The 27,117-nt window shown below is 41.4% G+C and overlaps 1 protein-coding gene across 2 annotated transcripts; it reads right to left on the bottom strand.

Moving 5' to 3' along the window:
- Positions 1–595: 595 nt before the first annotated feature.
- CTSO (cathepsin O) lies at positions 596–27,117 on the bottom strand. 2 transcript variants are annotated; one of them, XM_019481461.2, is made up of 8 exons: positions 26,847–27,117; positions 21,486–21,594; positions 15,942–16,075; positions 11,923–12,015; positions 9,426–9,547; positions 4,343–4,506; positions 3,780–3,872; positions 596–2,499 (listed from the first exon to the last, which is right to left on the bottom strand). In XM_019481461.2, the coding sequence occupies exons 1-8, from the start codon at positions 26,976–26,978 to the stop codon at positions 2,465–2,467; spliced, it is 882 nt and encodes a 293-aa protein (XP_019337006.1). In that variant the 5' UTR covers positions 26,979–27,117; the 3' UTR covers positions 596–2,464. The 2 variants fall into 2 exon arrangements, with proteins under 2 accessions (XP_019337006.1, XP_006275840.1); XM_006275778.4 differs by having other exon boundaries at positions 11,848–12,015; positions 26,847–27,114.

Below are 27,117 nucleotides of genomic sequence, written 5' to 3'. Positions count from 1 at the left end.
TACCAGAATAAAGGCACTGAGAAATCTTTTGTTTACAACAGTGGTGCAGCAAAAGTGGTAGTAACACGTTTTATCATGTTATCCTGACAATTTGCCTCAATTGAGACCTTAATGCATTACCTCAAAGGAAACGGAAATCCTGAGTATTCATTTTTATTTACATGTTTGTCCTTGGAACACTGGAAGTTGTGAACTTGAGGTATAAATTATTAGGGGAGTGTTCTTCAAAAACGTTTACCTTGTTCACTTACTAATCTGAGATTATCAGGAGGGATGAGATGGCAACAACTTGTAAATGTAACACCACACAAGTAATATCATTTTCCTACAGTAGAATCAAGCGCATATTAACATCATTTATCTAGCCTCAGATAGCACCTATGTTCATATTACGTTTTCAATATGTAACAAGTGCTACTGGTTAATTGTCGTGATCAGGAAAGCATATTCTCCACAACCAGCAAAAAAATCTGTTATAAGAAAAGGGCTTCACTAAAAGATGATACAAAAATATTTTGAGTGGACGCATCGGATTTTGTTCTGTGCTACCTGGAAATCTAAGGCACCATAATAAAAAAGACATGGGGTTCAAGTATAAATATTCCAATTCTTTATTTTTGAAAGAACATCATTAAAACAAACAAAGATTTTTAACACCCAACATCTTTACCCGAAAATATGTAAAAATTATAAAGTACAAAGTATTGGAGTTTGTAAAACCTCTTCACAGTTCATCTAAAAGATGTATGTTTTAAAAAAGGAGCATATATAGTCATTTAAAATTATTTTTAAATAACAGAAATTTATGAAAAGCTACAAAGTGGTACTAAAATGCTTTAAAAATCACAAATGGCATTGCTGTCTCTTCTATACACCTCAGATCAGCAAGGGCTAGAAACTGTCCACTGGTTCTCTCTGACCAACATACGGAGAAGAGCAGATTTAAGTGATTCTTCTACAGGAAACTTATCCAGGTATCTGTGGCTGCTTGGAACATTTTCATGAAAGAGTAGTGATGCTGGAGAACTGACATGAGAAAATGAGCGCCTTCTGCACTGTCCTGCTAATAACTAACTGATGATTAACCCTTAAAAAGGATGGAATGCAGAACTGGGCACCTTTTTTAAAACGATGGTTACATGCTGTAAATTTCCCTTTTGCACTTGGCAGAAATGTTAGACAGGGACATAGAAAAAGAAGGCTGAACCAAGGCTGCTCTGCCACACTTCTTCCAAGTGGAGTAGCCTATTTGCAAACTGATGTACAAAATGAGGGTACAGCATGTGCTTTAATATCCGAGATTCCTATAATGCTGTTAATTGGTTATTAGTTCTTGCCTTCCAATCTATGAGATTACCTATTAGGAATTAATTTTGAATGCTCAAAGGTATTGTAGGATCCTCCTAAATAATATTCTCTGCCCTGATGAAGATACATACTACATTTAACAAGACATGACAGATGAGGATCAAGCAGATTGGAAAGGTTAGAGAGAAGAAAATGGCATTTAGAAGGTTTTATTAGTATTGGGCTTGTTGTCTACCCTCCTGCTCACTTTTTCTGGGTGTTGCGGTAGAAATGAGTATGTGGCTTCAACTCACTTGCTTACATACAAGGACTATAGAAGGCCCTAAGGAAGGACCATACATGCTGAAGGACCAGACCATAATTAAATTGAATTAGGAATGTTACAGAAAGTAGTAAGAGAAATTGGGCTAGCTCACATCAGTGCACGCATCATCTGTTGTCAAAGTTGCAAGAAAAGCCAATACAAGCATCAGAATGTATCGGAACAATAGTTGTTTCTTTTTTTTTTTAAACTAAAAGCATGACAATTTTTCCCTGACAGCACCTAAAAATAAAAGGAAAGGGGATAAGGAAAGAGGTATGTCATGTTCTCCCCGACATTAAAGCATCTCCAGATGTATCCTACCATACTACCAGATTTCTGGATTCAAAATATTCAGTAGATTCTACATTATATCCTGTAATTTTCTCTCTTCATCCTTAACTTCATTCTGAATCAGCTGTGATGTCAACCTTTCTATTACTTGTTGCAAAGAATTTATTGCTGTTCCTGATCTGGGACTCAGATTTCCAATGTCCCAATGTCCTTCCATCATGGGTTACCATTTGAAAATACTTAAGAAGATTTGCGTAAAACTCAAATGTCCAAAATGGCCATCATGTATGTCTGTTGTTTCACCTTTCTTCTTCGGAACAAAAGGTGTGCTATATGGCATCCTTATTCCCAACTTCAGTCTTCCCTAGATTTTAGTAGCATAGAGCCTGGATAATGTAATATCGTCCCCAAATCTGGCTGTGCCATATTTATAATGCCCAGACCATTAACTATAAAATAGTTTGCAATTTTTTTGAAGTTAAAAAAATCTTCACACTGAACAGCTGGAAAGCGATAATCCAAGGAACTGCCGTCGTACCATTTTATTCTGGTTAGTGTGCGTCAAACAAATACAGATGCGACTGTATCTGCAATACCTAGAATAGTAAAGCAATTGTTAAATGAATACTAAGAACATAATTACTCTGAACTAAACTTGCTGTCTAGAAGAACCAACTGAAAATTAACTCCTACAAGTCCTCTCTCCCTAAGACATGATTCAATTAATTAAATACAAGGAAAAATAAAAGTGAATAAAAGTGTTTGCTCTTTACAACTTAACATTATTTGGTCACAATTAAGGTTCCTCCTTACCCAGCCCACTTTCTCCTTTGTTTTCATGTTATAGGTCTTGGGTCCTTTACTTGAAGGATTTAAGGTAGCAGTGGAGGACTTACAATCTTGTTTTAGAGCAGGGATATCAAACTCATTTTAGGCACGGGGCTCCTTTTGGGCCAGATGTGGCCTGAGGCAGTGATGGCAGCAGCACCTGCAATCACCATGGCAGTGGTGGCTACTGTGGTAGCAGTAGGACAGGCAGCCGCTTGCTATCATGCCCGCATGTAATCAGTAGAAGGCCAGGCAGCCCACAGGATGACCAAGCCCTGTGTTGCACCATTTCCACTTCCCTCCTTGCTGCCAAGGACTGTGTCCACCAGGACCCTGGATTCTGCAACAGGCTCTGCCCACTGCTGGCCATACCCTCAAATTCCCTGGCCCACCCATAACCCAACTGGGCCAAATGAAGTGGTTCTGTGGGCTGGATCCAACCCAAGGGCTGTATATGTGTCAACCCTGTTTTAGAGAATTCAGAAATTGAAAATGGAGCTGTAGTTTTCCTAGGCTATACTTCAAAATACTCTTTCTTTTTAATTAAGAGAAATCGAGAGCTAAGTTTCAGCATTTGGATGTTTTGCCATGTCCTTGGTCCTCTACAGATACCCCGACCCTGTCTTCTAAGGAAAAGGTCACAGATAGGCAATGTGTGTGACATTGTTCTTGGCACACAGAAAGCTTGATGGACTGAACCTTTAAATAATAGATTCCATGAGGTAGGGGCTCCATCTATTCTGCACAATGCTGAACATGGAGATAAAACTGGAATGATAAGGTTCTAGGTGCCCATGTTATTCAAGGGTGTAGTTGGTAGCTATATTGGTCTGAGACAAAAAGACACATAAAAAACTAGAACTCTTGGTTCCAAAATGATACCTTTTATTAGACCAACTGGAAAATGGAAACAAAATTGTCCTTTTCTGCTATTTGTTTTTATATTCTGAAATTCCCTAACATGTCTTCCAAGTCATTGTCCATATACAGAAATGCCTTGAACCTTTACTGCTCAAACTAACTAGTTAAGTTTGTATGTTTGACTTACCACAGATGTTACCACCGATTTTAATACGGGCATAACCATCTATTCCCCATGTACGTCCCCAGGAGTTCCGTACAATCCAGTAAGGAATGATACCTGTTAAAAAAAGACTTTTATAAATAGTTATAGGAAACAGTAAATTTGGCAATCCTAAAAAACTCTGAGCAGTGAGACAATATACAAGTCATTTTCATGCTTCAGTTTCTACTGATCAGACATAACAGCATTGTGAAATCTGTGATTAGCAACGGAGACCATAGGAAGATGAAATATGGCTACTACAGTATGACTTTGTATTCTCATATAACTAATCTGCCTGCGCTCTACTGAACAATATCATATACTAACGTAACAGAATTTGAGGGCACTATGTGTTTACTGTAATTGAAATGTTGTGAATGAAGTTCCACAGGACATACAATCCCAAAATGTAACAGTTTGTGTTTGGCTTCAGGTAGCTTAAACGTTTCAGTTTATAATCACCTCTTTCACAAAAGGTAAATTTCCAGGAAAACAATAAATATAAAAAGAACAGATTTGTGACTCTAACTACTGATAGAACTTACCTGTTCTATCAAAACCAGTGACAAGAACAGCATGATTTGCTTTTCCACTGGAACAGTGATACTGTATGATCCCACCCAGATAATCCTGCCAGCTAATTGCATCTACAGTCACTGCCAAAGGACCCCAGTGAACCAGCTTCCTCATCATTTCTTCTTCCTGGCCACTACAAGAAAAATGACAATGATCCAAAATTGTTAGAATGCAGCGTCTCAAAGCAAAGTTTAAGTCATAGTGAATCATGTACAACATAATAATTAAACAAACAAGCTGTTTCCTGTGAAACACAAACATCATAGTTGTGTTGATATGAAAACAAGGTATACAAAGCTACAAGTCAAATAATCTTCTGCTCTTAATGAAATGGTAACAATGTGGATTTTGGATCCAGTTGTTGATGACCAGCAGGTAATATGTTCATAGTCTACACCTTCCACTTAGTTAAAATGTCAGTTTAGACAACTCATTATTCTATCATTAGTACATTTTCCTATTTACATTTTGTCTTGTTAAAATTCTTATTTGAAGTGTTCTATATATATATATATACACACTGTCCAAACAAAAGAAATTATATCATGTGATTAATACTGCATTCACTGTTTCATCTCTGAGTATGTTTCATTTAGGTATTATTGAAATGATAATGCTATCTACTTATTTTTAGTTATCTGTATCGTGCTTTTCTCCCATTAGTAGAATTGTTTTGCTTAGGGGGTTCTCAGTGTGAATTGTCTTTGTACTGATAAAAATGAGGAAGACAATTTTATATAAAAATTTTTAAAAAATTCTTTACAAATTTTCAGATGATTGCATTCTTTGTTCAAGTCTCATAGTGGCTTTTGAAACGTGCATGCAGTATAAAAGAATACAAACAGATATGTACTGAAGTAATCATAAATGTTTGACTTTTTTAGCTAATTCTGCTATTAATTATCATAACTGGCTTAATACTAAGAAAGTACATAAACAAGATGGAAATTATACAGATTCAAAGATCCAGGATGTTTATTTTATGGTTTCAGGAAGCCTGAATAGCTTCAGTGACTTGCAACATTATTATCACTTGTGCATTTCTACTTACTAGAATATAACCTACATTAAAGAGAGAGCTTAAATTGATGAAGAAACGTATTTTTGCAGGTTTAGTACAATCTTTCTAAAAAGAGAGACACTTTCTGAAAGTGTATGCTTGAAGAGAAAATAGTTTTAATGATGAGTAAACTTCACAGTGTCTTAAATTGAACTGGCTATTTGTTTGTTTTTGGGGGGGAGGGATGGCGTTAAAGAACGGAAATCTAACGAAGTATTTTCTGGCAAGCCTTAGAGTGTATTTTATGGCTTCAATGAAGTTTTCTGCTTTAGTATGAACTGAGTTTGCTTCAATATTATTAGTATTATTTTTCTTAAATTAACTTTTGGGGATAATATTGTACAATAGATAACAATAAACAAAAATGTTATCAGGGAACGTCGTGCTCTGCATTCTGTCAGAACAAACTTCTTAACCTTGTACGCATTTGTTTGGCTCTAAAGAACAGTTCTCCAAAGAAGAAGAATGCATTATTATTTCTTCTTGCCTTTTTTGTATTGTTTAAACCCCTATTTAGCCTTAGCAAAACCCTGACATTTTAATTCTGATAAGATACAGTGTAAGTAAACATACAAGTGGACTTGCACAGTCTTTTGATACCACGAAACAAATCTACCTACCTCAAATACAGGTTAGGAAAAGCGTCCCACAGATACTATGTATGCCCTGATATTTTATGACAGAAATGAAACCTACTTTCAGTGAGGTCGTAGCTTACTTTAACAGAGGTCATAACTCAGAAATTGATACAACTATTTCATAATTGTGTTCATATCAGTTACTGTGCCTTTTTTTGTAACTGAGAGGAGATAAAGGTCCCAGCAAGACAAAAATTCCACAACCATATTTCAGTAAAGTTTGTTTGGTAAATTTATGACCTTAGCAGGTAAGAACACCCTTCAGGAAATTTTTCTTCTTTTGACATATGAATTGTAATTCTCACTGGGGAAGTTAGGAAAAAAGATACTGGGGATACTTGAAAAAACTCAACTGGTTATGGTTTATAATAATACCTGTAAATACATATTTCTATGACTATCTAAAGTTGTTTTTTGTAAAATCCAAATGTTTTGCCAATTTGTTTGATATCAATTTATTTGATTGTAGCTACAGATTGGGCTAATACTCTGATGTGAATCTTAGAGGACCTCTGTCCAAACAGAGATTGAAGAATAAAAGTTAAATGAAAAGATATCCAAGTCATGTGACATGAAATGTTTGATACACTGAAATGATAGACCAACGATGTTCATTAAAAGTTTTGTTCATGAGAGAAAGTATTAATATAAATTTTTGTTCTGCTCATGTGTCAGACTTTCTGGTCAGTAAAAAGGAGATATGTTTTTCATATATATATATATATATATATATATGAAAAACAGTGTTGATCCGGTTAAAAGGACACTGAACTAGACTTCAGAAAATACAGATCTGTTTGTTGGTTTGTTGTATAGCCTTGGCAAGCTAGTTCAAATCTCTGTACCACACCCTTCCTATATTAAAAAAATGAAGATAAATAATTTTCTCACTTTTGTAAAACACTGAGATCTGTGGACCAAGAGTGTAATGACAGCCGACTTACAGGTATTGCTTATATTTTCATTTAGATAGTATATTGTTGATACAGAAAACCACATCTCTGTAATTATGACTTTTATCCAGAATGACCTCTAAGTGTGCTACAAACAATAGCCTATTATTATTGTATTATGATTATATGTTTTATGATAAGATTGGGGTGTACTGTGCCAGGTATTCTACAATAATACAATATGGGCAGTCCCTGTCTTTAGGAGAGATTTATAATCAAAATCTGCAATAAGATTTAATAACTGAATTTAAGCAAATAACAGAACAGAGAAGAGGGAGGAAGACAAAGGTAAGATAATCCAGCTCTAGTACAATACAGCTAATACACAACTTGAATTCTGATTCGATTAGCTTTTCTTTATATGTTCAACTAAGATGTCCAACTATGATTATTTCTACTTTTTCAGTTTTAAATGCATACCTTTGAAAATCTTCCTTACTGCCTAAAAAGATGAAAACAAGTACATATACACCCCTGTGCTCTGCATCGCTGAAAGAAACAACTTGTAGTAAGTTAGGTCAAAACTAAGAAAAATGCCATCGAACGAGAGCAATTTGCCTAAAAGGCATGGTGGACCCAACCGACTGTTCTCTGCTTCTTGCCATGCACAAGAGTTCCACAGAAAAGACAGTAAAGTATAGCTAGAGACCATTAACAGGACCAGTACTTAGCATATAACCTGTCTCTGTAGAGTTGCTATTACTGGAAAGCATATTTTCTGTCAGGTCTGCTATAAAAAAATGAAAACCTAGTTCTGAGACATACTGAGCACCCTCAAGACACACTCACTTCAGTGGGAATTGAGATCATGAACTATGTTGCAGGAAGCACTCAGAACATTGTAGAACCATGTCCTAATTTTTTTATTTATGGCTTAAGCCCTTAGCACTGACTGGATAAAACAGTTTAATACGGCACAGCTGTGGATAGATGCATAGTTTGTACTGCAAAACACAGAACAGTCTAACTTGAGATTTTGATCTCTGGAAGCATCTCTGTAAAGACATCTCCCAAGATGGAAACAATGATTGCAGACTGAAACCCTGATTTTTTTTAAATGGCCTGATTTCCTAACAGGTTTATTATATGTTATTAAACTTTAAAGGAGTAGAAGACTGTCTAGCCTGCAGTACTGCAGGAAAGCATGTGGTTGTTAAAGTACCAAGTATGAGCTAGAAAGATGTGAACACATTTGAAAAAGTCCAAAGGACAATGACAAATGTTACTAGAAGTCTTGAAACTATGTCATGTGAGGAAAGGTTGGAAGGAAAAAGTGGGATTTTTCACTTTAAAGAAAAGAAAGCGGATTTAATAACAGTTTTCAAGTAAAAACAGGTTTGTAATTGATTGTCCTTTGGCAATCAATTGCTCTTTGCTTCCTAGGGAGAGGACACACATGGGAATAAATTGCAAAAAGTAAAATTTTTGTTAAGATATTAGACAGAACTTTCTAACTATACGTGTTGATAAGCACAGGTACAGAGTATGTCCAGAGGTTGTAGGATCTTTGTCACTGGAAAATTTTAAAAGTTGGTTAGACAAACATTTGTCTGGGGTGGTTTAAACAGTGATGATAGTGTTCTGAACATGGGGTTAGACTAGATGACCTTCAGAGGTCCCTTCCAGCTCTTGTTTGCTATGATACTATAAAATCATAGAACAAGGGCCAGCAACCTGTTATACACTGTGTGTCAGAACAATCCGGCTCCAATCTGATGCAGGCTAGATGTCTTCCATGGTGCCTCAGCTGTGTGGGACCTTACCCTATGCCAGAGCCAGGCAGCTGGGAGATGCACCAGGGTGGGGCATCTGTAAACTGTGTCCAGATGTGGGGGATTGCCAATTCTGTCATCAGAATTTAAACTTTCATTAAAAAAAGATAAAATGATAAAGTGTATGGAGGCATGGATGATTTTGCAGTATCAGTAGAATGTAAGGCAATGCACAGTGCTCTGTGTGCTACTCATAGCTTTGCCAAGCATTTTTGGAAGACAGGGTGTGGTGGACATTCCAACTACTGAGACAGCCACTGTCCAAACATTTGAGACTGATGGACTTTCCATCATTTGGCCAGCAAGACATACTTTGTCCTTTTACTGTCTGAAAATCATTACTGAGTTATGATTCCATTGTAATTAAAGCGGCTTCTGCACCAGGTAACCAGAACTTGGCTAGGTTTAATTTGGTTAGTAGATGTAAAACAGCAGTGAAGGTATAGCATTGGAATTTGAATTATTTAAAAGACAAATATCTAAATATCTATTTTGCAAAAAGATTAAAATATAGCTGCATCAATTAGTATGTAACCTTTGACTGGCATGTACATTTACTCTGGCTTCACTGCATAGTCAGTGAACACAAAAATAAAGTATAGCAAACAAAAAGAATCAATAGTAGTTACCTGAAGTCATATGCAGCATATCCCATTATTGAAACTCCAAAATCTGAGAGAGAGAAATAATGGCACAATCCTGTTTGACCTTTAAAACTATATTCAGAACTTTTCACCAGTTTTACTTGCGTCTGCAAGAAGATAAATTAATGAATGTTTCAAATAGAAGCCAAGCGGATTTATACAAATCAAAGCTGCCTTTGAAACAACACAGAAAACCCACCCAAAAATCAATGCGTTCCAAGTGAGGTTAGAGATAAGAATGCCATGTTTGAAAATGAAGACATTTACACTCTGAAGATTAGCAAAATTGAAGAACGAAAGTCTGAGGAGTGCTTCTGAGTATATACCTCAAGAGTAAGATACAAAGGGCGCAGACAACTGACATTTTTTGAGCAATCTGACCCCTAAAAACCCTCTACAGCTGTGTCATAGGACATGTGCACAGCTGCAGAGCACTTTTAAAATGGCCAAAAATTAACCCTGGTTAAATGAGGTATTACATTAAGGCACTGAAAAGCAGAGGGCTTTGTGGAACTTGTGTTTCCTCCAGGGTTAATTTTTGGCATGGGGGGCGGGCTGTCCCCAGGCTGTCATGGGGAAGGGGGGGGAGCTCGGGGGGAGGAGATGGGGATTATGGCCCCCTCACCTTGCAACCCCCTGCAGCTGGGGTGTTGGGGGGAGCTGGGTCAGGCCCCCAAGGTAAGGAGGCCCTTTCCCCCCCACCCCCCCAAACTTGATCAGCTCTGGCCATTCAACAGCCAGCACAGAGCTGCCAGCTGCTGAATAGCTAGAGCTGGGGGGGTGGCAAAGGAGGCAGGGTGGAATGGATCCTCCTCATCTCAAGGGCCTGATCCAGCTCCCCCCAGTATCCCAGCTGGGGTAGCTGCAGGGCCCCTGTTCCCTGCTCGCGGCATGCAGGCGGCAGATTGCAGCTCTGCCCTGGCTCAACCACGTTGTCGCTGCCGCAAGATCCCAGCCAGGCCCCAGAGCAGCTCCCCGCCCTGCCAGTGCTGCTGGAGCAAGTGTCTACAGAAACCCCAGCCTTGGACTATCACAGCACGGCTGTTGTTGGAGTCTCTGTGAAAACCGGCCCCAGCCACGTGGGCAGTGCTGCAAAATGGAGTCCAGTCATCATCTGGATCCACCATTTTGCCCACCTGTGATGCAATTGGTCTCCTGAGGAATCTCTTGGCTTTGTAGAATCCCAAGTGGCAAAGACTGCATTCACCTACCAGGCCCTTACAGAACCTTAAAGAATCGCTAAAGCATTAGGACTAACTTTGTAAAATATTATTATTAAAACAAGTCTGCTTATGAGGCAAATCCACATGCCAGTATCAACCTGAGCCCAGAAGTAGGTGTATACTTGGACAAGATTTCATAGAGGGAAGAATCCTCCCTGCCAGGACATAAGGCTACTATGAGCCATTCACCTCAAGTTACTTCCTGGTAAGGTATGCGCGATACAGTCAAGCAGAGGACTAGAGATCTAGGTAGCAATGTCATTTATGGCCCCATCCACCCCTGGTTCCTATTCTGTCATGCAACAGCTAAGGCAAAATGGGTATATGTGCCCGCTATGTGTCATCTTTTAACAACAAATGTATTCTGTCTTTTGAACTTGGAGCTGCCAAGTTCATGGTTTACATCACTTTAATCTTTATTGCTTGAGAACTCTTAAAATAGCAAAAATAAAATCCCCTTGATTCATGAGAAACGTCGAAACATCCTAAGGATCTTTTACTAAAGCTCTTAGCTTCACCTGTAAGGGGACACAATCTACCGCTTTTTTAAAAACTTATAGAACACATACTAGAAAAATATTTAAATATCTTACCAATAATGTAATTACTTTTTATTTATATTAATAAATTCACCTTTGAATACTAAATGCGAAAATATTTTAAGGACACTTCATTTCACATTAATGTGACTTTTTCCATATTTTCAGTTCTTTTCAGCTTGAAAGTGAGGGTTTTTGTTCCACAAACTGTAAGGACTTCTTATTTAACTACGAGGCTAATTTTTTCATAAACATAGAGCAGATATTAGGCACCAAAATCCATATTATAATTTTTTAATAAATGGGACCTCTGACACCAGCGCTGATTGCTTGCAGCTTACATTTTGTTTAAAAAAATCCTAGCAAATTAAAAATGAAGATGCCCTTGAATACCAGATGCTGCTTTGTTCTGAGCGAGCCTTTGTGGATGAATTTACATGAGTTATGCGCTCAATTTTTCTAATTTATATACAACTTCAAACTCAGTGACTCTGGATACCATATTGGAATTCACTAGTTCCAATAAGTCAGACATATTAGAATCCAGATATTTTTCACACTACTTTTTCTTTTCTATACAAAATACTAGGGCATGTTTTAAAATGGAAAACTAAGAAACAGTTACAAAGTGTAAAATTTTCAGACCTGGTTCAGCCAGTTCAGAGCACTAACTGTGGACCCACCACTGCAGCCATAATTATTGTAGGAACAGTCAATGACCTGTTGTACACTAAGTTCTTCCAGATTATTCCTCTTGATTGCATAGGCAGACTCTATTCCACCCACGACACTGAAAGCCCAGCAACCTCCACACTGGGGAAAAATCAATATTTGTCATTAGCATTTGTAAATAGAAAAATATTCAAAGAAAAATAAGTCATTTAAACAGCATATTTCTTTTAGTTGTTTTAATATAGCATGTTAGTCAAACAAAAATACAAACAACGGCTAGTGTGGGGGGTTTCTTTGAACTGAGCTTAGTAATTTTAATTGTTTTTTTTTCTTATTCCTTAAAGAGTAATGCACTTTTTTGTGTACTTATCTGTAGACTCATATTGTACTCCTGATTTGCTACTCTAAAGATTCCCCCAACAAGCACCCTAATTTGTCTGCTATTACTAATACAATGTCTTCACCATGATCTGTTGTTCATATAATATAGGATATTCACTTAATCTAGATTCTGAATCTTTCATTAGGGGTGGTGTGACGGGGGGGGCAACTACAAGCTCCGCCCTCAGGCCACTCACATCACTGGCTCACCCCCTGCCTAGGGTAGTCTGCCCTGCTACGCCTTTAATGTTACCAGAATGGCTATTAAATGGGGGAGGCTGCCTTAATTGTGACCCTGGTGTGCTAGGCCAATTACACAGCTCCAAACCCTCCCTACACTGTGTCCCATGCCTCACACATGGCATCCAACTTGCCCATAACTTCACCGGCCCCTTTGCTTGGCCGCACTCAACCTATGACCCAAATATGGCCTCAAGCCCCACTGTGAGGGCCTTGGCCTCCTGGCCCCTTCTCCAGGCCATTCTCTGCCCCTTACTGGGGCCACTACTCCTCCCCTCATTGGGGCTCTTGGGCCTTCTGCCCCTTGGGTCTCAGGCCCCACTCAGTGGGCCTTGGCCTCAAGCCCCACTCAGTGGACCTGGGCCCTGTGCTTTTCTATCAGGGTGTGCTCCCCTAGACTTTCCCCTCCAAGGGGTACCCACAAGACAGCAGGGGCTTAGGCTTTATAGTGCCCCATCCTCGCCTTTCACTGGGAAGGCACGGGTGTGACATTTCCTGGAGACTGCCCCACCACAGGCAGCCCTACCACACCATCCAACCCCAGCAGGGTGCAGTTTCAGGTCTTAGCCAGGACCACAGGAACCTCCTCCATCCCCACAGTCCCTACCCTGACCTCCAAATGTTCCAGGAGCTGCTCTCCTCAGGCTGTGCAATGCTGCTCCACTGGCTCCCTAGATGTAACTGCTGGCTCCACTCCTAGGGTCTTGCCTTACACCCTGGCTACCCTGCCCACATCCAATCCAGTGGTCCCCTTGCAGTCACTGACTGCCTAATTGGGCCTAACAGCACCTGCCAGCTACTCCACAGCCTGCTTAAACCTTTTAAAGTGGCAGGTACAAGTTGTGCTCTGCCACAGGTGGTCTTTCTAAGCTACAAAATTTAGTAATGTTTTGAATGGGACAGATTTTTTTTAATTTAACAACTTGATGTGAATTACCAGATGCTTCTATTTTCCACACTTAAATTAAAACAATTTTGAAAAAAAATGCTGCTTTTTGTTTATATTTTGATAAGCAACAATAACTTTAAACAAGAACAGATGTTGGCAAGACAATGTAAGGAGAGCAGGGGGGCGTGGGACATAGGGCCAATTATGCTATGCATAGCATAGCCAAAGAAGAGCCAATATTCCTGGGCCATATTCTCTGCTATGCTTAGGTTACACTAGGATGTAGTACACAGGGAAAGACAACAAGAGTTCTGTTTCTGGCCTTGGATGCATGTTAGAGCAGCCCAGAGAATTCTTCAGCTGGATATTATTCCCCAGGGCAGCGAGGGGCATACCACAAATTAGCCCTGTACCTTCCCTGAATGCCACTCTGATCCCCTTCTTCCACCTGAGTTGCTCCTCTGCTTTCTGCTCCTTGCTCTGTATTCCCTGCCTGATCTCCTCTGCTTTCTGCTCCCTGCCCTATCTGCTGCTATCCTGTCTGTCACCTCCCATATCTGCTGCATGTTATTTGTGGCACTATTGCTGAAGGTTGGCCACCTTTGCCCTAAAGGCTACAGACAGAAATTACACACAAACCAGTATAAGTGATTGGAAACTGGTTCAAATCTGTAACAAAACAGAAGTTCAGTGCACATAAACTACTTCCAAAATCACTGAAACCAGTTTAAAATAAACCTGGATGGATGCAGCATAACACTTAACTGATTTAGATTAAATAGGTTTATTGAACTTCTGCCCAGATCCCCTCCAGATTCAAGTTAACTCACAGTTCCCGGTATTACAGGATGCTTTTCACCTCCCCTGCAACTCACCCCACCCCTTGCAGGTGGGTGGGATAGCCTTGGCCCATGCTGTTTGCCCCAAGTGGCATGCTCTAGCACCCCCGGTATCTGGCCTGGGCCACTTCAGGTATGTGGCTGCATTTCCAGAACCAAAAGTGAATGTCTGCTCACTTGCTTATTGGTTCAATCTACACAACTTAGACCAGGGACAGGCAATTATTTTGGGCGGAGGGCCACTTACTGAGTTTTGGCAAGCCATTGAGAGCCGCATGACAGGCAGCCAGGGGCAGATAAATATAAATTTTCTAAATTTTTTAGGGGCCCTGCGGGCCGGATAGAATGGCCTGGCAGGCTGCATCCAGTCCATGGACCACATTTTGCCCAGCTCTGGATTAGACTAACCTTTGCAGACTGAACTGATTAAGCCTTGGGCTTTTTGACTATCTGTAGTTAACTAAAGAGTGTGATCATATGGCAATAAGGTAGAAGCAGCTGTGCTCTGGCAACTCTTCTGCTCTGTCATCATGTCACTCCCTAATCCTGAGACATTCTAGTAGGATCTCTAAAAAGGAGATGCAGAATTTGGGTCTTCAGCCACAAGAGACTTCAGCTTGCTGATAGAATCTGCAGGAAAGGCTCCACGAGCAGCCTGTGCTTCCTTTCGTGCCATTTAGACAATGCAAATAAATTACAATATACCTCTCCTACAGACTTTGGAAAAATGCAAAATACTTGCGTATTTAAATTTAAGGATGTAAATAGTTTTAGTAAAGACCTGAGGTTCAAAAATGGCACATGTATATATTAAATATATGATGACAAATCTTGAAGATGTTTTAACTGGCCATTATACAGGTAATTTTACTGAATTTTAGTGTACACAGATAATATTCCATTTCTTATATGACTATGAGTTAAAATTAGCACTCATGGAATATTCAGGTTATATAAGGTAACTGATTTCTGATCATATATTTAACAGGAATGTCTGTTGCCCATATGCTAATAAAATTAAAAGCCTATTATATATTCCAGAACCTCTGTTCTGCTCTAACATCTAGCTATTTGAGCTCTGTCAAATCAATACTTAATGATTACATATAGACGTATTGTATTGTCTCTAATTTGTTTCCAGATGTACTAATGAAAAGTGTTTGGTTTTTTTTTAATTTTAGAAGGAAGGCATTCTTAGGGTGATATCTTTTACTGGACCAAATATATAATTGGGATAAAGTAAGACAAGCTTTTGAATGCAAGACATTCTTCCTCAGGTTTGTTTTTACTTTGAAAGACTTTGTTGTTGCATCTCAGCCACTGTTGGAAAATAACGGTTCCTGGCTAAGTAAAATGCAAAGTTCATAATAAAACAGATCAGAAATTCCACTCCAAACTGAAACAGGAGTCAACATACCAGTTAGGATGGAACAGAAATTTGTCAACATTTTGGATTTAGAAATATCTACGTTTTGTTCTGATATTTTTGATTAAATTAAAATGAATCAGAATGTTGCTCTAGGGGGTCTGCAAAAAGTGACTACGATCAATCATAACTATGTGAATACCCACACTTGCAATCAGAGGGGTCTGCACCTCCACTCAAAAATGTTTAGAGGCCCACAAACAAAAAAAGGTTGAAAACCGTTGCTCTATAGTGTGCATAAAATACTGAATAAACAAGCCCAGGAAAGAAGTAATGAAAATCCAGAGCATACCGTGTTTTGATTTTTCACTTCTGTGACAACATTCTTGTCCCGCCAGTCAAACTTTTTCGGTAAAGGTGTCTCCTTTCTCTTTGGCACTTCTGCATATTTGGGAAGTTTGTCTGGTCTGCTCCTTAAGTAAACAGCTAAACATAAACATATATATGAACACGTAAAAATTCTCAATTATTATTGTTGTTATTGCTGTTATTTTAAACAGTTTATAAATACTTATTAAAAAAGCCAGAAAATTGAGGGCTAAGTATGATCAGAACTGATGATTATGAAAAAAGTCTATTATACAGAATTTTAAATCATTTTTTGAATCTTTAAATAAAATTCACACAATCTACCACAACCATTCTATTTTAGAACTATTTTAAAATATTCTGTATTGGTAACAAAAAGGAACGTTTGAGTTTGACTTTGAGTGTGGGCTTCTTTATTCTGGTTCTTATCAGGACTAATTAAAAAACATAAAAAATGTTTCATGACATTTGTCATTGTGTTTAAATTTTTTCACAAAATATCACGTTTTATTTGGGTAGAGTAGATCACAGCCAATTTTAATTTCTTATTTTGTCACTAAAAAAGGAAATTATGGAATAAAGAAAAAGGAGAGTCTGAAATATTTTTAATCCAAATGTGACTGTCACTGAAAAATAAGAAAAAGGAAATGTAATTAAGATGTTTGTTGTCCATTGTTTTTTTTTGGTGCGCGTGTGTGTTGGGGGAGAGGGGGTAGTATTATAAGCTCCAAGACCAGTTCTGGAGCTACTGGCTTGGTTCAGGAGATCGGTGTGTGATAAAACCAGGAAGATTCTGGCAGTAACAACAAGAGTTGGGTGATAGGGCTGTGAGAAACAGCACCGTTGCATTTTGACTTCCATTTCAACGGGACAGTGTTTTGTTTTTAGTTTTGTTTAGTTTTGAAACTGCTGTTCCATTTCGTTTCATCCTAACTGTTTCGCCGACACTGTTTCTCGAGGAAGGGCTTGAGGACCACCAAGATCTGAGAGATGATATCCCATTCAGCCCTGTTAAGGGGGCCACTGATTCCAATCTCCCTGAGCAAGACCATCTCATGGATGGCTTTCTGTTGCTCCACCACCCTCTCGAGCATCAGGTATGTGGAGTTCCACTGATTTTGTGCTGTGGGATGTTCAGTTCTGCTTGTTTGTCCTGCAGCATCTTGCCCCCCTTGATGCTCCGGTGAAAGTAGCCTGCCACCTTCCTGCATTTGGAAATGAGCTTGCTGGTGGTGCTAGTGCCATCTTTGGCAGCCCTGTCCCCCTCCAAGACATCTCTGACAATGAGGTGGAATTTGTGTACCACAGCGGATGTCAACAAAGTTGGCATTAGGGATCATGTTGACCATACTGGCCCCATTGTCAGTGACATGAACCCGTGGGTGAGCTATCTGTGCCCAACAAGTCACCCCTGCACCAAATGGGTCATGGCCCCCCATGATCTCTGTTGCTGTGTGGGACTCATCCATTACCTCGGCTTGAAGGAGATGGTGTGATCTCCATCCCGACTTCTCCGGAAGTCTGAGGTGAAGTGTAAGGCCACCTGTGGACCTGCCCTGTGCAGCTCCTCCCTCAAGTCCTCCCTGCTTGCCTCATACAGGGAGGGCACCACCGTTCTGCTGAAGGTAGTGCATTTGGGCACTTGGTAGGATGGGGCCATGAGCGTCATGAGCCGCCTGAACCCTGGCCACTCAATTAAGGAGAAGAGCTGGCCATCCACAGCAAGCATCTCCCCCGTGCTCTGGGTGATCTCACTTGCCCTTACAATGCACCCCCCTGTCTGCATGCTCCCCTTCTGTCACCCTTTTCCCCACTGTTCCAGGGTGGCCTGCCTCTGCTTTCGAGGGACAGGGGCTTTGGAGTGAGAGGAGGACGTCTCTTTGGGCATGCTCCTGCTGGTGCCAGGCTGAGAAGGAGCAAGCGCAAGGGGCTGGTGCCTGCGGAGATGCATCAGTATTCCCATGGTGCTCATGTGTTTTGTTCCCTTGCCCTGGCTGGTTTTGGCTCGGCAGTGCAGGCTGGTAGCATATGTGGGATCATTTGCCAGCTCAAAATGATCCCAGACCACACTACCTGCTTGCGTCTGGGGTGTGGGTACATGTGTGGATGCTGCACTTTCCCTCTCCTCAGCAGGCAGAGGCACAGCAACAGGAGCGGACTCAGCTGAGCCACTTGCCTCCATAACCTCTACCTCAGCCTTCTCTGAAGTGCCTTCTGGGGAAGACCTGGCTCTAGGGGAAACTTGAGGGTTGTGGAGCACAAACTCAGATGATTCCCCCTCCTTCCCCAGAATTTCCCTTGCTAGGGCACTCAGATCCAGATTCAGCTCTAGCTCTTCCTCTGGCACTGCAAGGCTTAGCATGGGAAGTGAAATGGGAGTGGAGGAGACTGGCATGCTGGTGCTGCTGCTTGTTGTCATGGTGGTGGTGGGGGTTATGGCTGGTGCTCTTGGAGGGGATGCAGTCTCAGGCACAGGCAGTGGCACTGGAACTGCTCCCCTTTCCTTGCTGCTTGTGGAAGCCTCATTGCTGCTAGTTGTAGGGAAGAGGCTGCATCTGAGTTTTGGGGGGAACTTTATACCTCTCTCTCTACCCCCTCTTCTGCCCCTCCATGAAGGCTTGCCAGATGCCTTTCCACCATGCTTCATGGTGTGTTTCATAGTGTCTTGCTTTTATATAAATATATAAATGTATCTGCATTCCTATATAAATTCTGTAAGGTATGTAGTCTTTTATGCCACAAGGTATAAAAGTATCTACGTTCCTATATAAATTCCCTACGGTGTATAGTCTATGCTGCAAGACATAAATGTATAGAAATAAAATATAAATGCATCTCCCTTCCTATATGAATTAAATACTATAGTGTAATATCCAATATAATTATAGAATTGAAAAGAATAAATCAATGAATATAATAATAAAATAAAAGTGTCTAGAAGAAAGAAAAAAGTATTTTGGAATCCTTCTTGTTAGGCTAGACTCGCAAGTAGGAAATCATTCAGATCAATGCTAGTAGTAACCTTCATTGTCTAATGCTCCTAAGCTGCTGCAAGATAGCTCAGTAACTGTCAGACGCCAAGGCAGAAAGCAGGCCAGTTCAAACAATGCTTCCTTTTATGCTGTTTTTGCATCCCTCTCCCAGAGCACTGGGATTGGAAGGGACCTCAGGAAAGGATGACAGTCACTGGCTAGCTACACAGTCAATATGAGAGCACTCCTTCACCCCTCTTCCCCCTCCCTCTCCTTACTTTCTATTTCCCAGCAGGCAAGTCCAGCTTCAGCTTCGAAACTTGAAACATTTTGACTGCCCTTGTTTTGTTTCAAAGCTGTTTCAAAGCCCTTCATTTCATTTCGATTTCGCTGTTTTGAGCTTGAAAGAAGTCGAAACAGCGTTGAAATGAGACAGCCAGAGAAATTTCGCACAGCCCTACTGGGAGATATTTTATTGGTCATTGTTCTGTACTGTAAAAATCAGATCTGTCCAACTTCTGAGTGGCCATGAACTTTGTTGGCTCTTCCCTCCTCTCCCACCCCTCCATGGTGGCAGCAAAAAGTAGAAGCTGGAGAAGAGAGTGAGAACCCAGAGACCCTGGTGGCTTTGGTGGGGACTAGGCAATGGAGGGAAGCAGCAGTGGCCAGGGAGAGCAGTATCTGGACCTGTGGGGATAAATGTAGAGAGTTGAGGAGGCAAAGGTGGTAGGAGCCATTTATGGGCTGCCAGCTGGACAGCCCTACTCTAAATCATTAGGAAACTGGCAGGTAACATCAAGGCAGTTTAAAATGTAGAGGTGGGGGAGGAATCCGATGCCATTAATATTACTCTCTGAACTAAAAAAATCTATTAAGAAGATTATCCATATATCTTCTTGAAATGTAAAGGGGATGAAGTATGATCAGATAATAATAAAACTGTCAATTGTGGGGGGACTTGAGTAAATTTAAATGAAAACAATCTGGAAGCAAAATATTAGACTGAATTACAGTCTGACTTACATTAATCATGGCTTATAAAATCAGTGATGATTTGGTCTGCCTAGAATGCAACAGTGTAAGTAGCTGAGTAGAAAAGAATAATTCTAACTTGTGGGAGAAGCATAACTGGTAAGGGTTACACCCTGGGCAGCATCGAGTTGCATGCTAGTAGCCTGCTTGTCTAGTTAGCTTCACACCCCTAAACTTGTGGGAGACATCACTGTTGTCCGGAGAGGTGTCAGGGGATTAACACAGCGACTGCCAGGTGTCAGGACCCTCTCACACCCCCAACTGCAGTTGCCACAGCTGCTCCAATGTGACCAAGGCAGGGGCTGCAGTAGGGGAGGTATTAACTGTCTGGTTGCTGGCCACGCTGTCACCTCCCTCTTCAGCACTGGCATCTCTCACAGGGGACTTAAGGTTGATTAGGGAACTGGGGCTAACAGGATGTGACCCCTGCAACGACTGATGTTGTAATTTGAAGATACTCCCTTACTTGGAAGACTACAGAGGTTGGGAGTTAGGAGATGGTCCCTCAAGTCAGTTAATTAGAGATTAAAGAACTGCAGAAGCTTGTTTACTAGTTTACAAATAAAACTTGTTTTTTAGTTCTTCTAATTCACATGTGCCTGTCTATTGAACCCTGTGATCAGTATAACCCCACAAGTTTCCAGGTGCCCCACTGGTTCCAAGCAACTCCTGCTCCCCACTACACCAAGCCCTGCCCCCCACCTCTTCCCCAGGTGCCACCGATTACTATGGAAATTGGTAAATTTGGCAGCATAGAAGGGGGCCTCTCTACTAGGACCCCCTTTATGTCAGCACCTTGGGCATTTGTTCCACTCATCTGACACTAATATCCTACTGCTTAAAGACAACAGAAGAATTTGTGATAGGACGTGGTGAGAAGTCACTGGAAGTGAGCCGCCAAGCCTACAGTTTTCAGGTAATGTCATAGTATATATTATATCTGTGAGAAACGCAAGACCTCAGGAACAAGGAAACTTGAAAGACTGTTGTACTGAGGTGCATCAGAAGCTATGCATACACTGAATATCCAACAAGATTGGTGCATTAAACAAAATTGGTATATTAGTATCATAAGCGTTATGTGTATCTTTGTGTGTCTGAAAACAATAGGGGTTTATGTAAAATTGATGTAGATTCCTTGGTAGACAAACAAGTCTGAGAGTATTGCCTTCTCAGAAAATTTATACAACTCTTTTGTTTGGGTTTAAAATGGCTGGGGAAAAAAATAGATGAGATAATTTAAAGGGAGAGCCTGATCTGGGTTTGGGAGAGAGAGATCTGGGGACACAAAGAATAAATATCTGATGTACTTGTGTCTGCACCTACCAGGGTAACACACCGTTCATGGGTAATAGACGGTAAGATACCTGGCAAGTAGAATTAATTATTACCAAAAATAGGTAGCTGTTTGATAATAACATAATAACTTTTAACCATGACAGAAAAGAGCACGTGCATGCAGCAGCCGCAGAATCATACAGCAAAGTAATAGGAAGAAGACTGGCATGACTCAAATTCTGTACCTTTAAACTCTTCAGGGAACAAATGAGAAAATTGATTGAATCCATAGAAAGCAGTGGTGTTGTCATTTGATGATAATGAATTCAAGTTGGTAATTCGTTTAACACTTTCCTGAAAAAGAAAAGAAAAATACAAGTTACTAGGTTTCTATTTATTGAAAGAATGCATCCATCTTTTGCTACAGCTTGTAAAATTTTCTCTATCTTGATTTTTATTATGGCTTCTTTAGTCATCTTGGAGTCCCTTCATATTTATTTAAGTCTCTAGAATACAGTACACGCTTTCTTCTGTTGATTTGGTGTGTACTGTTCTTTCTCTTCTCTTTTCCCCCACCCCTTGCTAGCCTAGATACTAGAGTCTGTGTTCACCCTTAAGTGGGAAAACTTTTGATTACCCACACCATGATCAAGTAGACTTTTCAAATCTGATTATCTCCTTTTGTGGTTTATTGTTAGTTGAACTTTAAAGTAAACCCAGCGATGTAAAAGACACCGCTATCAATACAATCCTGGGTCTGAAGAGCTTTTCAGCTAGAAGATAAACAGCAGCAATACAGTTGGAGAACCAGTGGAAAGGCTCATGTTAAGTAACTTTTTCAAACTAACATTTTTCATTATGTTTTTACTGTGAACTTGCACAAGAAATAGGTCTTTAGAAAAATGGTTATTTCTTAAAGTGAAAATAATAGTTTTATTCTTGGAAGCAAGACTAATATGTTTTTGGAATACTTGCAGTAAAACATTCAGTGTGAATAGATTTAAGAATACACTAGTTTTGAACTAGGGCAACATACGAAGCTGTTTTGGTATGGGAAGAAGTAGTGAATGTATTTGTATGGAACTCTGTGTAAAAGCAGGACAAACTGTCCTCTTTAGGGGCCGGTGGACCTTCATAAAGACAAAACAGTCAAGAATTGCCAGCAGGTAATTACTTAGTTAGATCAAGGTTCCTCAGCTCTGGCTCTCAAAGTTCCCAGTGGTCTTTGGAATTGCATGCTTGGAGGTTAAACAGTGCATAGAGGATGTTATGGGACATGGCTCACAAAGGAGGAAGTGGTCTGAAAATTGAAACAGAACAGCTTTATCTGATGACAAATGTTATCTCTGGGACATGCTCTCTACAACTTGCAAGCTTCCAGACTGCTGACTCAATTCATTATCTGAAAGAATATCAAATTGTTTTGACATACGTTTTCTATTTTTAAAGTTAATCTAACATTCTGTCCATGGCTCTAACTTCTATGGATATTTTACAAAGAATTAAGGACCAGTTTTTAATAGTAATTAGGTGCTTTAATACTTCTAAAATTATGGCCCTAAATTATCCAGATACATGAAATATTTAAAAGCATCTCCTTAAACCAGCGGTTCCCAAACTGTAACAGATTGCGCACCATCATTTTAAAACGATACAACCTTAAGTACCACCACCACATTTTTGCCATATAAAGTAATTATAATAAATCTATTAACACATACCACTGACAGGTTGTCTGCGTACCACTCATGGTATGCGCATCACAGATTGGGAACCGCTGCCTTAAACTATACAATTTAGTAACACATTATGATTTGTTTTCAACTAGTTTTAGACTTATAAGTTTTAGGATTGAACATCAGAAAGTTGAAATTCTGTCTCCATAGCATGATTTTCCATAAGAGCAAGAATTCTTCTCACTGCTGCTTACCAGTGCAAACCAAACAAAAACGCCTCTTAGTGACTGCTTCTTTGTTCCCATAACACAAACCTGGTTCAAAGAGCTACCTGAACTGGGGTGCTTTTGGTATAGAACAGATAGGGCCAAGATGGCCTTTGTCTTTGGACCAGTGGGGTCAAAATTCCAAAGCAGCCCACATCTCTTGATGTTCAAGTTGTGCTGCAAAATCCAACTTGTAGCCACATTTTAAGGAGGGTGGGGTGTAATACGGGCTGCTGTAAGGGGGTGTGTGGTGCAATGCTATTTGATTTTCCTCTCTGCTTGGTTGTCTTTACGTTTTTCCCTGGTTGCTGGTTTGTTTGTTTGGTGTTAAACGCTAGTTTTGTAAGGTACCTTGGAATGAAAAGTCTTTTCGTAAACAAATAACATTTTTAGCATTACTAAAGAAATAATAGCACTGTTATTTGAAAACAGCAGGACTCTGAGTCAGGAATGTCAAGACAAGGAGTTGGGATCAGAGTACTCAGCTGCATATAACCCATTTCCACAGCCTTACAAGACGAGTCTGCTCTATCTCAAAACTGCAAGAGACTATACAAGCCACTGTAACACCACCATCTCCTACAGACAGCAGGGTCAAGTTATTGCTGGGTAAAATCTGTGGGTTTTTGTAAATTCAAGGCTGACACCTTGTGCTGGAAATGAAAAGTACAATTCAAATTTAAGGTTTGGTGGTCCAGGAAAATCATGGCTATATATGCCTACCCCTTATGTTCAGGACTTAGTCAAGAAAGGACTTTTCATTTTGTAAAATGTCAATGGAATTACGATGTAAAATCTAACTAGCATAATGCTGAATGAGGCTCCAAGAATACAGTATTCTAACTAAACATCCTTTTTTTTCTGAACTGCTCTCTCATGGCCATTGCAAGGCTAAAATCCAACTGAAAACCCATTTGTTCATAGGGATCTTGAGGGAGAAAATAGGATGAACAAGGCATAACAGCTTTGATTCTCCACAGCTGGTTATACCATTCAGTCAATTTACATTCACAGATAAGCTGATTCTGATCTGCTGACATTTTATATTGCATGTACACAAGGTACAAATCAGTGATGAATAGGCTGTATCTTTTTAATAGGAGAATGAGAAATTTTAAAGAAAACAAAACTTCCATTTATTCTTCTATATTGGGGAAAAAACCTGTTCCATGTCCCCATGCTAGATTCTACTCTATTTCACCATGGATCATGTTAGTCCTTTCTCCTCTGCCATCTACACCCCACACCGCCTTATGCTTCCTTCCTTCCACTTCTGCAATCTAAGGTGTGCAGATGCTCAAAATCAGAGGAGTGAAGAAGGCCTATTTTATGAAAGGCAAGGGCTGACCCTCAACACCCGGACATGTGAAAGAGCGTTTCAGCACAGGGATAAGGCGGAGTAAGTTTGGGGAATCAGACTAGGGAAAATGGCAAAACTGGTGAGTAGAGCTGATGAAGTGCAGCTTCTGCATGTCCAACACCACCATGCAGGTGGTCTTGGCAGTGAGTAGTGAAAGGTAGTTAGATGTATTAGCCTGAAGTCGGTCAGAAGGCAGGATACCTATGCAGCAATATCATTTCCCCCTTCCTGGAGACATCTACTTGCACCTTTATAAACTAAGATACACTAAGGGCCCTGCCACACATTCAAATTAAGGCTGGATAAAAACCAACTATAAAGTTATTATACATTTTCAAGCAATAGCTTTGTAGCCAGCTGGCTCTTTTTATAGCTGGATGGACATTCTTATGCAAATTACTTTGCATGTTTGGCCTGTCTACATTTATTGCATGATTAACCAGTCAGTTGTATAATACATGTAATGTGTAGCAGGGGCCAGAGAGCATGAGCTTTCCTGCACCTGATTCTACTTCATCAGCTGTAAAATGGGGGAATGACAGGCAGGGAGGCTGAGCGGCAAAGCAAGGACAGGTGGGTGAGATACAGGGGAGGCATGATGTAAGCAAGAGAAGCAATCAGTGCTGGAGTCAGTTGCAGCCATGGTGGTCCAAGAATTGTGCCAGAGGCATGGGTTGTCAGTGGGTGATATCTTTCCTGGGCCAACTGGGTTAGACTTCAGACCCTGCCATACATTCAAATTAAAGCTGGAGAGAAGCCAGCTATTAGTGCTTCAAAATGTGGAACAGCTCTAACTTCCTTGTTGGCTGGCTCTTTTGATAGCTGGCTCCTCATTTTTTAATTGTGTGATCATGACTTTGCACATGAGGCCATTCTAAATTTTATTGTGTGATTAACCAGTCAGCTGCAGGATTACTACTTTGCACCCAGGGCTGGTCTTGCTTTGGACTTGTTACACAGTAATTCTGGATGGCTCCTAGAGCTCTTAACCCCTGGATTATTTGCATATTAACACCTTAAAGTGCTTTTAAGCACCCCTTATGCAGCTGAAATATATGCTGCTCCAAAGCAGAACAATCTCCTATCCACACTCCCCAGCTCCTGTTCTATTAAGGTGTGGCCACCCCCTACTATGTGCTACCCATATTGAAGTCCTCTGGTATCCCAAATCTCTCACACCCCCACCGGTAGAGCAAGGATAAAAGCCTTTCTGGCAGCAACTTCCAGCTACAGCTCCTGCCCCCTGCTCTCCAGGCCTCTAGCAGGAAGTCACAGCTGGTGGGGGGAGGTTAGAGAAGGTTTCTACAGTAAGGACATGCCTATACATGAGCAGCAAGGGCTGTAATTACAGCATGCCAGAGCAGCCTCAATTAATCAAGTCTGTTGGAGTGTGGTAGTTCCTGCACTCCAGTTCTCCTGTATAAAAATGGAGCACTTTAACTAAAGCTTGCCAACCAAGCTTTAGTTAAAGTGCCCCCGCTGCTGTTTTGAAGCGTGGGGAGGCTGATGTACAAGACGCTCGGGACACTGTCATTAGAGGAGTCACTTTAATTAAAGCCCCTGTCCCCACCCACCACTCCCAGAGCATGTGTATAAACTCCCTAAGGGTGCGACTACTCCAAACCCCAAGCTAGCACTGACACCCATCAGCATTTGTGCGGCTCACCACCAAACGTATGCCAAGGCCCTAAGCAAAGGGCACAATTCATAGACATTAGGGCTGGAAGGGACCTTGCAAGATCATCAGGTCCAGCACTGGCGACACACAGGGGGTGCATGGGGGTGCCCCCGCTTAGGTGATGGGCAGAGGGGAGCAGGCAGGAGCACTGGTGTCCCCCCCAGCGAGCAGTGGCCGGGGAGTGGGAGCGCCAGATGTAGCGCTACTGCAGCGCAGTGAGTTTTGCTGCAGGGGGACCCCTACGCCTGGTTGGTGAGAGTGGCCACAGGGCCTCCCCGGGTTGGCTGACTGGTTGCTGGGGACAAATGTGCCCCCGCTAAGGTGGCACCAGTTCCCCATGGGTCCAGCCCCTAAAGTGAAGTGCCTGATGAATGGCAGAGGCCTTACGCAAGGTCCATCCCAACGCCGCAGATGGCCCAATAAAAGACACCCCCCCAATACAGAGGTGGCCAGCAGTGCAGCACCCACACCTGCCCGCAGAGCCTGCTCCTCCCCGCAGAGAGCCCGGGGGAAGCCCCGGCCACCGTGACGTGCCCCGGGGTCCCCTCTCTGCCCGTTGGTGCCGGGGCGGGAGACACAAGGGAGGCTGCCCCAGGCGGGGGCGGGAGCCGGTGCCCGGTACCTACCCACAGCGCCGCCTCCGCGCTCTGCCGCCCGCCGCCTCGCGGAGCCCGCGTGCGGTTGTGGGAGCCGAGCAGCCCCGGGCCGCCGCCGCCGGGCAGCAGGCAGGCCACAAGCCACAGCGCCAGCGGCTGCATGGGGCCGGAGGCTGGTGCGGGCAGCGGCGGGCTTTCCCTTTCGCTTTCCTGCTCCCGGCTCCGCCTCCTGCCGCCGCCGCCGCCTGCTGAGGGCAGCGCTGCCCGGGGCGCGGGTAGGGTCCCGCCGCGCTGGGGCGGC

Source organism: Alligator mississippiensis, chromosome 2 (assembly GCF_030867095.1).
Source record: "Alligator mississippiensis isolate rAllMis1 chromosome 2, rAllMis1, whole genome shotgun sequence".
Classification (NCBI taxonomy): domain Eukaryota; kingdom Metazoa; phylum Chordata; order Crocodylia; family Alligatoridae; genus Alligator; species Alligator mississippiensis.
The sequence above is the reverse complement of the archived record's forward strand: the minus strand, read 5'-3'. Positions and strand labels throughout refer to the sequence as shown.